A 13,255-nucleotide genomic window follows, 5' to 3' on the forward strand; every position below is an offset into this window, starting at 1 on the left:
ATCACCTAACCAATTTGTGGTGCTAGGATCATCTCCTCTTGTGGTGCTAGGACCATCTCCTTTTGCTCTCACTTCCCTTGCACACCTCATTCACACCACGTCCGCTTTCTCCAAATTCCAAAAATATTTAGAATTCGGTGACTTCCCTTCTACAGGCTCCTTCATAATGTCACGATCTTGTTGAGCCCTTCTTTCTTCTTTAATCTCTTCCCTTTCTTGCCTAAGTAGCTCTCTTTCTCTCTCATTAGCTTGAAATAATCTCTCAGCAGTTGTGGCTTTTGCCTCCTCTCTAGCCTTATCAGCCTCAAATTTAACCATTTCCCGTGCCAAAGTCAATTCACCTTGGCGAGCAAGTTCTTCCATATATTTTCCATAATCATTCTTGGAAGCACTCCCTTTTCTCTTTGAAGCCTTCTTACCTGGAGGCCTAATTGGATATCGGGTCGACCCTAATGCTTGTTCAAGGGGCGTTTCCGGCACTTCTTTTGTTTCGGTTTCATCAACATGCGAGTCATGAACGAGTGTAGAGTGTAGAAGGGTGATGTTCATGACAACTTCTGGACTAACAGGCACAACTCTGAATTTAGGACAATCTTTGACAATATTCCAACATTCCCACCAGGTGAATGATTTGTTTTTGGTTTTGGCATTATACCAAGCTTGTGTTTGAAGTGTCTACATAATGCGGGAGAAGAAATAATTATAATCAAAGTAGCTAATCTAAATTTGGGTATAGTATAAACAAATAAATAATACATTGTTACCTGATCCGCTAAATTTTCCCCACTTCGAAGATCTTATGCCAAGGCATCTCTCCAAAAACTAAACGATTGGCTGAGTATTCTCCAATGGCTGAACATCAATTCTTTGGTTCTTTTCCCATCAATTTTCTCAAGATAATTGGTGTGAATAAGACTCCACATTTCTCGCAACTGCATAACATTACCCGTAATCGGATCATGAGTAACTTCAACCCAGCTAGAACACAATGTAACATCTTCAATAAGTGTCCAATTCGTACCTGCATCATTAGTCATTTTGTTGGAAACGAATTGGATTGAAATTTTGAGAGAAAGATTGGAATATGATTGAAAGTATTTGAGAAAATATGAAATTGTGGTTGAAACTTTAAGAAAATATGAAATTATGGTTGAAACTTTGAGAAAATATGGTTGAAAGTATTTGAGAGAAAGATTGGAATAAGGTAGAAGATAATGAGAAGGTATTTATTAAAAAGTACAATCAAATTTTTTGTTAATTTAAAAAAAAAAAAATCGAATCTTTTTATTAATTTTTAACATTTTTTATTAACTTAATTAATTTATGTCGTTGGATTAAAAAAAAATTGAAATCTAACCCTCCAGATTATGCCACATGGCACAACGATAACATTTCAGAATTTTTAAATGTGATTTTTTATTTATTTATAAAGGCGAATAACATGGACCGTTGATCTCAAATCCAACGGTTGATGTTTAGGTAGGTTTCAAATTTTTTTTACAATTGGAAATCCAACGGTCCAAAAAAAGTAACCGTTAAAATCCAACGGACGAAGAAAAGCCACGTGGCCACCAACTGTAACATTCTGTCGTCTGCATCGCGGGCCCCAAGGTTCTGAAATGTTGTCGGGATGCATCTCCACATGTGCATGTTGTGCACGCGCCTGACGCAAAAATAATAAAAAAGTGGCTGACGCCACCCTGATGTCAGCGTTGCTTCATCTAGCCCTCGGGCTCTCAGTCCACCAATTCACGTCAGGCCTCTCACTTGGGTGCCCTCCCTCCCCAATTGCCCACATGGGCTGGAGGTGTGGGTCTTCAAAGTGGCATGTCCATCGGGCTCCAGTGTACACTGGAGCTGCTTTCAGGAGCTTCTATTCTTCTCCTTTGTATGTTGTATTGAAACAAATTAATGTCAACAAATCTTGACTCTTCTTCAACTTAAATCCAATAAAAATATATATTATCTAGCTAGGGTTTCTAGGAATTGAGATGTTCTCTCCGAATCTCTATTTCCAGAGTTTAAGGACCACTTATTTTGAATTATGCGGCCCTTGTTACTATATCATTTTGGTCCAATAATATATTATCATGTAAAAAATAATTATACATAATAATATGCTCTTGGATTGGAACGCAACATGACTCTCGTTCTATGTAAGTCATTTTAGTTTTTTTGTATATAATGATATTCTAGGAGATAGGGATATACTAGTGTAAGATGAGGAGTTGAGTTAGGAATTGGGACACACATTGATCAACTATTAACCATGTATTAAATTCATCATAAATATAATACGCCATCGTCATATATGTGAGTCAAAATTGAAATTTTTCGTCTATTAGTTAAAAAGAATACCACTAAACAGAAATATAAATTAGTCAAGTCCATGTAGTTGATATTGTGGAATACTGGTGTCCCTACGAATGGCTGCTGTTTGACTTTAGAGTTGACGTGGTACGCAGCAGATTATACTCGCCTAATCGCACATTCCTGATTACTGATTAAACAAGTAGTTGCACTATATACGCATGCAAGCAATATTCGCATAATCATCATTCTTTTTAGACTAAGTGCTGCACTAACGGCTATACTTTTGGCTCTTTGCTTTGCGGCGTTCATGTCATTGATGAGGAAAACAAGATCAAATTGATGAGGAAGACTGAACAACTCACTATCATTTTATATCGTTTTGGTTGCGAATGCTTTAAGTTATTTGTGTGTGTATATGTGTATAACGACTACGAGTTCATGTCATAATTTCTACGCTATTTTCTACCGTTCCACGTATGTGTGTCACCTTTCACATGAACTGCACAAATGCCTACATTGTTGAGATAATTTCGCTTTCAGTTCTTGATTTTGTTATATATATATATATATATATATATATATTGTATTTTCATTAGGCCAACAAGACACTTTTTCAACCCAATACCAAACTATCATAACTTTTGAAGATCGAAGAGAAAGATAAGAGACAAAGAAAAGGGATATTGTGAGATTGACTATACATGTGTAGTGGAATAAAGTAAATAAAACACAATATTACGAGGTTTGACAAGTGTGCATACGTCCTCGAGGCAGCAATAGTATTTTCTTTCATTATCTGAAATAATAGAAGTACAAAATAATTCTCATTATTTTCTCTCTTCTCTCTAGCCTAACTCACTTAAATTTTCTTTCATCTCTTTTTTTTTCTTCTCTCTCTTCCTATCCTCTTGTTTTTTTCCTTTCCTCCTTATGTTTCTCACCTCATTTCTTTCCTTTATTCTTCAATCTTTTATGGGCAAAAGTCAGGACCTAACAAACTCATCTTGTAAAAAAATATATACTAATGGAAACCAAAGTCATCAAGTAAATTGTAAAAAAATATATTCACATTATTTGTCCAGTGGGCATTCACACTCCTTTTATAACATATACCTTTTGTTTCATATTAAGCATGAATGCACCTTGACCCAAGCGGTCACGTTCTAGTAGAGGAAGTACATTGTGGGAAAAGAATATATGCGTTACAAAGTGCCCTTCAAAACATGGTCATGATCAACTATTTGTAACCGACACTTCCAAAAGTTTAGGGACCAACTTTTGGGCGAAAGAAAACTAAAGGTTGAATTAATAGCATTTTGGCGATTCTAGCACGAATCAAATTGCTTGAGTGCTGCTCTTCATTTCCTTTGATTCCCTCTACTTTAATCGACCCCCATCCTTTTACGAAAATAATTGTATTAGATGGGGTGTACCGTGCACCGCCTTGTCCACCCCTTATAATTAATGTATTTTTATTGTACATAATTCATAATAAAAAATCGTTCATTTTTTCAAACTCTCAGTTGAAGATCTCTGTAAAATGTCATTAAATCAAAGATCATTTAGTCATCTATGTCTATAGAATAAATAGCAAGGTTCTAAAAAACGATAGGCGCTAGTCGGGCGGCGGGCTAGCGTCTAGACGGCTAGGCAGCGCCTAGGTGGCCTCGGCGGATTTAGGTAAATTTCTTGTATATCTTGTAAATATGTGCATATTGACACTTACAAAAAATTATACTTGTATGAAATCCATGAATAAGATAATAAAATAATGATAAAAAGCAAAAAGAGTATCCAACAAGTCCAAAATTTAAAAACACATTAAGCATATATGCCATACAACCATAGTGAGGAGTGTTGTAAGATGATACATGTACAACAAGTTCACAATTTAAAACAACATAAAATGGAAAATAGGAGGAAAATAAGGAAATTTAGTAATGAAAGCTACTTATCTTTAGCATCCCGGAATTTAAGTTGATACACAACACACCTATTCTATAAAATTAACAAAATTTCAAGGTATAATTAGAACTTAGACTTTAAACAAATTTCACAAAAAATAAAAAATAAAAATAAAAATAAAAACACCACCCAGCCGCCTAGAGCCACCCCAATTTTTCCAGCCGTTTTGCACAAAATTGCCTCGGTTCCAAGGCGCCACCTAGGCCGTTTTTTAGAACATTGATAAATAGGGGTGTTGGGTAATTCATAATGAACAACTCATTTAATTGATACATACAGATAACTAAATGATCTCTAATTCAAATTCATTTTTGTAAAAATGATATTTTAATTGATCATCAAGAAAAAATAATTTGTTAGTCACATATAATATTGGGCCAATGTAAACGAATAGGTTAATACTTGTTCACTTCTTTTCGGTTACAGAAGCCCAATCCGTTTCCTTAATTTGGGCAGGACCAGGCAGGCCTGTTAATCCGATCCAAGCCTTTTCCTTCCCCTGAGATGTTGTAATCAGCTCCAACATTTGCTCCACCGGCCATAACGGCTACTAATTTGAACTATCTGGCATATTGACTAATTTGTCCTTAAAGTTGAGCTCTATTTCAATATTATATTGACTTAGTTAAAAAATAATAATAATAATTAGTGTTTTTTTTCCCAAACTGAAGATAAGAGAAGAAAACCATTCATTTATAGTAAAGTAAAATAAATTCAACCACAAGCTGGTAGTCCAGTAATAAAGGGCGGATTGCGATATTTCCTTCAAATTAAAAGCTGGATGTCTCAGGTTCGAATCCTACTACTGGTGTGGAAGCCATACTTGTAGCCAGAGGGAAGCTGAAATGTCTCTGTAAGTCTTTTCAACCATCGAAAATGGTGGATAACTGTAACTTACTACCAATTGTTCCTCTTTTAAAATAAAACAAAAAAAAACGTAAAATAAATTCGAAAGAAATTTATATTCTATTTTATTGATGAGTTTATAAATATTACCAATTTTTGTTATATGCGATCTATAATATATGCAATTCCATTTTCAGGTCAACAGATGATAAATGAATATTTATTTCTACAGTTGAAATATCAAAATCAGTCTACGCACTTTTGTTCTTAGTCACTTTCCTAAGGGGCAATATAGTCATTGAACCCAGATTTGAATTATTATTTTTGAACGGGACCAATTCGTTTCAAATGAAGTTAAAATTAAAAACCCTAAAAAATCAACGGTCATAATCCCTCTCCTCCTGCACATTTAAAAAAACAACGCTCTCTTCTCTCTCTCCAACATTTTCGAATTCAAACTCTCTGTATAGCTCCCTCTCTCTCTCTCTCTCTCTCTCTCTCTCTCTCTCTCTCTCTCTCTCTCTCTAGATTGCTTGCGATCTGAGAACAATGAGGACGAAGAACAGCAACACCAACAGCGCCAGCGAGTCTGGATTCTTAGGAACCATTTCAGCTTCATCGTTTCGAAAGCTCCTTCCCAGATCCATGTCCACTAAGAGCAGCAAATCCATCTTCAACCTACGAAACCATAATTCTGAAAATACCCCTCCACTCAGTCCCAACATCCAGATCAATCACCATGCCGACGACGACTCCTCCGCTTCACCAATCAAGCCTGTACTCTCCGATTCCAAATCTAAGATCACAGAACCGGACAGCCAGAAACAAGCATTGCCGGTGGTGAAGGTATTTATTATTGTCTAATTTCGGAATCTGAGACTTGAAAATCAAACATTAGAAGCTTAATTTTGAAATGGCTTAAATTTTAGAGTGAGATTGATCAATCCGACGGTCAGGGAGAACTCCTGCCACCTCTAGACCCATCAGTGAAGGTAATTGAAATTTGAGTTTTGTTTATTTATTTATTTATTGTATCATTACTTTCTGTTTTCTTATTATTTTTTTTTTTTTTTGGGTTTTGAAATTTGTATAGGTCGTGGTGAGAATCAGACCAACTAAAGATGGTGCAAATTGGGGGGATCGGACTGTTAAGAAGGTCTCGCCATGCAGTTTATCCGTTGGGGACCGTACATTTTCATTTGATTCGGTTTTTGATTCGAAATCCGGACAGGTATGATTCTTTGATTAGTCTACATTTGAATGGAATTACATTTTTCTCTGAGTGGGTGAAACCTGAACAATATGAGGAGTGAGGAATTGGGTTTTTGTTAATCTTCTTCTTAGCTTTGAAAACTAAATTCAGGCGGATTTTGATACATGGTTACTTTTTGGTGCGTACCAGGAGGATGTTTTTCAGACGGTTGGTGTACCTGTGGTTAAGAATGCCTTAGCCGGTTACAATACTTCAATCTTGTCCTATGGACAGGTACGAATTCATATGCTTCGATGAACGGTCAATTCAACTTGGACAATTTTGTATTTGTTTTGTGAATATCTTCAATTGAATTTTCTGTAGAGCGGAAGTGGTAAGACATACACGCTATGGGGTCCACCAAGTGCCATGGTTGAGGATGCCTCTCCTGGAAGTTGCCAGGGCATTGTTCCACGCATCTTCCAAATGCTGTTTTCTGAGATTCAAAAGGTATTTTCTTTGGTTTCTTGTTTAGTTTTATAGCTGGAAAGTTACGAAAGCACTAAGCAGGTGTGTATGGATATGTATTTATTAATGTTATTTTGGGATTGGTACATGTAGGAGCAAGAGAACTCCAAAGGGAAACAGTTGAATTACCAGTTCCGTTGTTCATTTCTCGAGGTATACTTCTTGTTACTCTTCAAAATTCTCTGTACTATATATCGTCAAGGATCCTTATATAGTAATGGTTTTGTAAATTTTTCTCTGCCACAGATATATAATGAACAAATTGGAGATTTACTTGATCCGACCCTGCGGAACCTTGAGGTGGAGTTTCTCTTTGTTATCAAGTTCTTCCACTGATGCTTGTTTTTCGATTTTTTTAGTTCATTAGTAAATGCTTAAGATACTCACGGGTTTTACTTTAATCTGTTTTAGATCAAGGATGACCCCAAAAATGGATTTTATGTTGAGAATCTGACTGAGGAGTATGTGACTAGCTATGAGGATGTGACACAAATTCTGATTAAGGTGTGCTATATAAGCGCAATTTTCTATTTACTACTGAGGAACAAATGTCTGTTTTTTTCTTGTTTTCGGCTTCGCATACTCATCAACGTTTCTGTACATGGAGCAGGGGCTTTCAAGTAGAAAAGTTGGAGCAACTAGCATGAACTCCAAGAGCTCTAGATCCCATATTGTTTGTACATTCATCATCGAGTCATGGTGTAAGGTAACGTTGCACATTGAAATTTTCGATCTACTAATGGGATATTATATTTTGTTGAATAGAAGGTGGTTTAGTTATTACTTTCGTGTCTATCACTCAAGCACGGTGCTTATTTACTTGATTCTACAGGAGAGCTCATCCAAGTGCTTTGGTAGCTCAAAAACAAGCAGGATGAGTTTTGTTGATCTTGCTGGCCTGGACAGAAATAAAGGCGATGATGACACAGGTAGACAATGCGCGAGGGAAGACAAATATGTGAAGAAGTCCTTGTCACGGCTTGGGTATGGTTCAGTAACCTTCATGTCTGATTCCATAACTTTTCATAATCATTCCATCAGGCGCCTTATTGTAAATGACTTACAGGATGGTTTACAATATGCGGAATACACTACTGATGACAAAATCAGAAAAATAGTTTGCTATCACTTTTACTTTCTTCTGCATTAAATTATTGTTCTTGCGAAAGGATGCATTTTATGGAAACATAACCAAGCTTTTGTGTACTTCTAGAATTTGTGGATCATTTGTCTCTGACCAGTGCATTTTTTTAACTGTTAATGTTGTTATTTTGGTGCAGGCTTTTAGTAAATACTCTTGCAAAAGCGCCCCAGTCTGAAAAATCTGAAGATGTTTCATATAAGTCTTCCTGCTTAACACATTTACTGCGAGAATCAATTGGTGGCAACTCAAAACTTACAGTTATCTGTGCAGTTTCCCCAGACAACAAGTATTTGACTCCTCTCTGCTAATTGCTTTTGCTATGAAGTTTGATTTATTATTAGCATGCTCGGATACATTTATTTACATCATAATTGCATAGCATTCATACATTCATACATTGTATTGTAAATCCTCTGAAACGTTCATTATGCTTGTCAAATGCAGAAATAATGGCGAGATACTGCGAACTTTAAGGTTTGGAGAACGAGCGAAATCTGTTAGGAATGAACCAGTAATAAATGAAATAACAGAGGATGATGTTAATGATCTGAGTGATCAAATTCGCCAGTTAAAGGTACTAAGTTCTTTGTAGTTCTATCTGGATTTCTGTCACAAAGGCTGAAGGTGATAGAAATTTGAGGTTTGTGAAATGTGTGTTTTGCAGGAAGAACTTATAAGAGCAAAGTCTAGTGGCTCACTTGTGATTAAGAATGGATATTTTCAAGGGAGAAATGTACGTGAAAGCTTGAATCAATTGCGGGTGAGCCTGAATCGATCTTTGATTTTACCCAGCATCGATAATGATTCTGATGAAGAGGTAAATGTGGATGAACATGATGTAAGGGAACTACGTGAGCAGCTAGATGAGCTGCATAATTCTTATGAACATGATATTGGGGACAATTCTGTCAATAAAGATTCTGCTCAGTTGGGTGGAAGTTGTTATACAGACTCGATAAGTGAAGATGACTTTCATAGTTCAGACGAAAAGGACAATGAGGTATTTGAAGAAATTGATCTGGAATTTTCTCAGAATGAGCTACCTCCCAAGGACAACTTCGAATTGGCAGAAGAAATTTCTCCCACCACCACTGGTTCAGTAAACAGAAGCGGTGTTTCAATCAGTTTATGCTGTCGGTCCCCAGTCCTCCAAGACCCAACGTTGTCCGAGTCTCCAAAACTTGGAAATGCACAAAGAAAGAGCGTCACTTTTGCACCAGGTTGTTCAGTTAGTCAGAACAACGTATCAGACAGTTCCAAGTTCAAGTCAGATGTATTGAGACAGTCACTGAATCAAAGTGAAAACATCCAATCCTCTTTGCGCTCAAGCAAAATATTTCCAGGCCCCACTGAGTCATTGGCTGCCAGCCTCCAGAGGGGCTTGCAGATAATTGACTACCACCAGCAGAACTCCGAATCAAGAAAATCCGCAGTCTCGTTCTCCTTTGAGCACTTGGCACTGAAACCTGTTAAAGCTAATTCTTCATCTCAAACATTACCAGAAACAAGGCCATCCATAGATGGGCCATCTTCTTCGTTCCTTTGTGCATCATGCAAAAGAAGAGTGTATGAAGATGATACGAATGAGGTCTCGGACAGCTTGAAGACATGGACTGTAGCAGCTGATGAAGCAGGAAAGCCTAACCAAATAACCGAGGTACGTTAGGTTTACTTGCTGTAAACTCAGGAATGAACTCGGGAATGCCTTGTTAATTTACTTTTTTTCTTCTAAACAGGATGTAGTGGAAGAAGCTAAAAAGGAGGAGCTTCAGAATCGTTGCAAGGAGCAAGCAGCTAAAATTGAGCAGTTAAATCAACTGGTAACATTTTCTCTTTCTGTTTCGACCTCAACGAACTATTTCTTCTCCATATATATGTGTCTTACGTTTCAGAGAATTTTATTCTTTTTTTAGATAGAGCAATTCAAAAGTTGTGCAGATAATGGTAAAGAAATGATACCATATGAGGAGTTCAAAGATGGAAAGAAGGTAGGTCGGAGCGGTTTATGTTTTTTAACATTTTCATATTCTGATATTAACTTCCTCAATTTTGCATATTTAAAGTTCTCTTACATGTTATTGGTGATTTCTGTAGCTCGTGAGGGGCAGTTCTGTTGATATTCACCAACCAGAGACTATAAAGGAGAAATGTGAAATACAGGAAGTTCAGAATCAGTTCGATCTTGGGGATGGGAATGCAGATTTTGATATGGATGAGAAGGAAGCACTACTTAAGGAAGTTCAGATGTTAAGGGCCAAATTGCAGTCACGTACTGATGCATCACCCAACAAGTCCACTGAGAGACTGAGATCCTCTTTATTGTCACGATCCATCCAACTGCGAAAAAGTAGCACATTTCGAGATAACAGCAAGGAAGAACTGGAGAAGGAAAGACAGAGATGGACAGAAATGGAGAGTGATTGGATTTCCTTAACTGATGACTTGCGAGTAGATCTTGAATCCATCCGCGGGCGAGCAGAGAGAGTGGAGATGGAATTGAAATTGGAAAAGCAAAAAACTGAAGAGTTGGATGATGTGCTTCAAAGATCTGTCCTTGGGCATGCTCGCATGGTTGAACACTATGTTGAACTACAAGATAAATATAATGACTTGGTTGCAAAGTACCGTGCAATCATGGCAGGAATAGCAGAAGTGAAGAGGGCAGCGGCAAAAGCAGGAGCAAAAGGTCGTGGATCTCGCTTTTCGAAATCCCTGGCAACAGAGCTCTCAGTTTTGAGAGTGGAAAGAGAGAGGGAGAGGGAGCTGTTGAAGAAGGAGAACAAGAGTCTCAAGATTCAACTGAGAGATACTGCAGAAGCTGTTCATGCTGCCGGAGAACTCCTTGTTAGGCTTAGGGAAGCTGAACATTCCGCATCAGTTGCAGAGGTAACTCATATTTTGCCCTTAAACACAAATGAAACCCCTAACATTTGGCATTTTTGCCATCGAGTAATTCACAAAGAGAAACCCCTTAAGTTGGTTCTTCCAAGTTCGTTTGTCTCACTAATTGTTTTTGTCATCTGTCTTCCATAAACGCAGGAGAACTTTACGAATGTGCATCAAGAAAACGAAAAGTTGAAGAAGCAAATGGAGAAGCTTAAAAGAAAGCACAAGATGGAGATGATCACCATGAAGCAGTACATGGCAGATAGTAAACTGCCAGAGTCCGCTTTGCAACCACTATACCAGGAAGACTCTGTCATTCCGCACAACACAGACGATGATCAGGCATGGAGAGCAGAATTCGGGGCTATATATCAAGAGCATTACTGACTGGTCGGAATTTGAAGCCAGACATTTGAGTGAACTACCGATTTATCTGAATGAGACCCAACTTGGGTTCATGCAATAGGCAACAATATTATGAATTCTTTCATTTGATTTTCTTTTCATGTATGCCTCAACAAAACTTTAACATACAATGTTATGAATTCATTCTTTTAATTTCAACCATATGTTTCAGTGTTTGTTTTGAAGCGATAATCGTTATGTTTCCTGAGAAGCTCAGATGGTTGTCGACACCGATCATTTAACTAAGGAGCGTTTTATCAAGAGCATTACTGAATGGTCGAAAGTTGAAATCTACTAGGAAGCATTACATACATTTTGAAAACTCAGTCATGCACTAGTCACTGCTATGGTTGAAGACAAGTGCATTCTTACTCAGTTGTATTGATGCCCAACTTCGGCAGAAACCATACGACTAAGACATTGTATGGTAGTTGTTTGAGTCTAGCCCATTGTTCTAAAAATCCCCACCTAGCATCGGCTAGGCAGGCCTAGGCGCTAGACGGCTGACCTCTACCCCTTTTAATCCCTAGGTGTTTAAACAATAAGAAATGGCACATAACCCTCTCTAGGCATCCGCCTAATCTGTCTAGACCCATCTAGGCACCCATCTAGTTCGTGGCTCGCACTTAAACAAAAAGTAGACAATCTTCATTTTGCATTTTATTTTTTCAATAAATTGTATGAGACTTCGTAAGTACTTGGATGAATACAATATTTTTAATATGTTCTAATACTTTATAATATATATATATATATATATATATATATATATATATATATATCATTTTATTTTCTAATGTATGTGTCATGATGCAATTATGTATTCTTTTAAATATAAGTACACTTATTTATGTAACATAATAAATTTCACTAAAACTGAAAAGAGGGCCTAGGTCCCCTGCCTAGATGCTAGGCCCTTGCCCGGCACTATTGCTTGAGGCCCTAGGCTTGCATCTGAGTGTACTTTTTCTCGTAGGCGTGTTCCACTTGCCCATTGCAAACTAATACACCTTTCCATCAACACACAAAACTTTGTTGACCTATAAAGGCCATGTTAGCACCAAACCCTAGCAAGGCTCAAACCTAAACCTGCTTGCAAGATCAGAAAGGGCGGGAGAAGTCGAAGAGAACTCTGAACAGAATTTGTTTTGTAAAATTGTATATATGCCTTACTCAAAGAAACACAAATGGTTATATAGTAACCTAGTACAACATAAAACCTGTAAACAAACTCCCTTACAACTACAAATAGGAAAATGACCCCCATATCTATCTCACTTATTACATTTTGGTCCCTTCTTAGTAATTGTGATCGAAGTCATTCCAGATCATAACAATGCCTTCCCCTTCAGAACAACCTTGTCCTCAAGGTTAAACTACAAAATTTGGAAATCGTTTCTGGAACTCATCAAAGTCTTCCCAGGTGGCATCTGCAGCTTCCTTACCCTGCCAGTGCACTAAGAGTTGAACTCCAGCCACACTTCCCTTTTTATACATCCTTCTCGACAGAATTGTTGCAGGTATGTCCTGAACCAAACCATCCTCAGACACCAAAGGCAGTTCAATCTGGGGAATCGCATTGTTTCCAACCTGTTTTTTGAGACAGCTCACATGAAACACAGGATGGATTTTGGACCCCTCAGGAAGTTTCAACTTGTATGCCACAACACCAATCTTCTCAAGAACTGCATAAGGACCATAGAACCGTGGTTGTAATTTATGATAACTATGATTCACCAATGAGTGCAGTTGATAGGGCACCAACTTCAAATACACCATATCTCCAACATTAAAGTGTCTCTCAGTCCTTTTCTTATCTGCCTGCACTTTCATGCGATTTTGAGCTAGCTGCAAATTAGTCTTTAATACTGCCAGCAACCCATCTCTTTCGATCATGCATTGTTCCACAGAACCGACTTTGGTAGAACCAACCTCATGTGGGGCAATGTAAGGTGGGGAAAAACCATACACCACTT

At 37.5% G+C, this 13,255-nt stretch overlaps 1 protein-coding gene across 1 annotated transcript; it reads left to right on the forward strand.

Moving 5' to 3' along the window:
• Positions 1-5,624: 5,624 nt before the first annotated feature.
• Positions 5,625-11,402, forward strand: LOC137716048 (kinesin-like protein KIN-12F). The gene is made up of 17 exons (XM_068455442.1): positions 5,625-5,970; positions 6,054-6,116; positions 6,218-6,355; positions 6,527-6,610; positions 6,701-6,826; positions 6,938-6,997; positions 7,091-7,144; positions 7,256-7,348; positions 7,455-7,550; positions 7,677-7,828; positions 8,125-8,274; positions 8,433-8,562; positions 8,653-9,645; positions 9,725-9,808; positions 9,902-9,976; positions 10,083-10,874; positions 11,028-11,402. The coding sequence occupies exons 1-17, from the start codon at positions 5,674-5,676 to the stop codon at positions 11,259-11,261; spliced, it is 3,621 nt and encodes a 1,206-aa protein (XP_068311543.1). The 5' UTR covers positions 5,625-5,673; the 3' UTR covers positions 11,262-11,402.
• The last annotated feature ends 1,853 nt before the right edge of the window (positions 11,403-13,255 follow it).

The sequence above is a fragment of the Pyrus communis genome, chromosome 14, assembly GCF_963583255.1.
Source record: "Pyrus communis chromosome 14, drPyrComm1.1, whole genome shotgun sequence".
In the NCBI taxonomy this organism is placed as follows: domain Eukaryota; kingdom Viridiplantae; phylum Streptophyta; class Magnoliopsida; order Rosales; family Rosaceae; genus Pyrus; species Pyrus communis.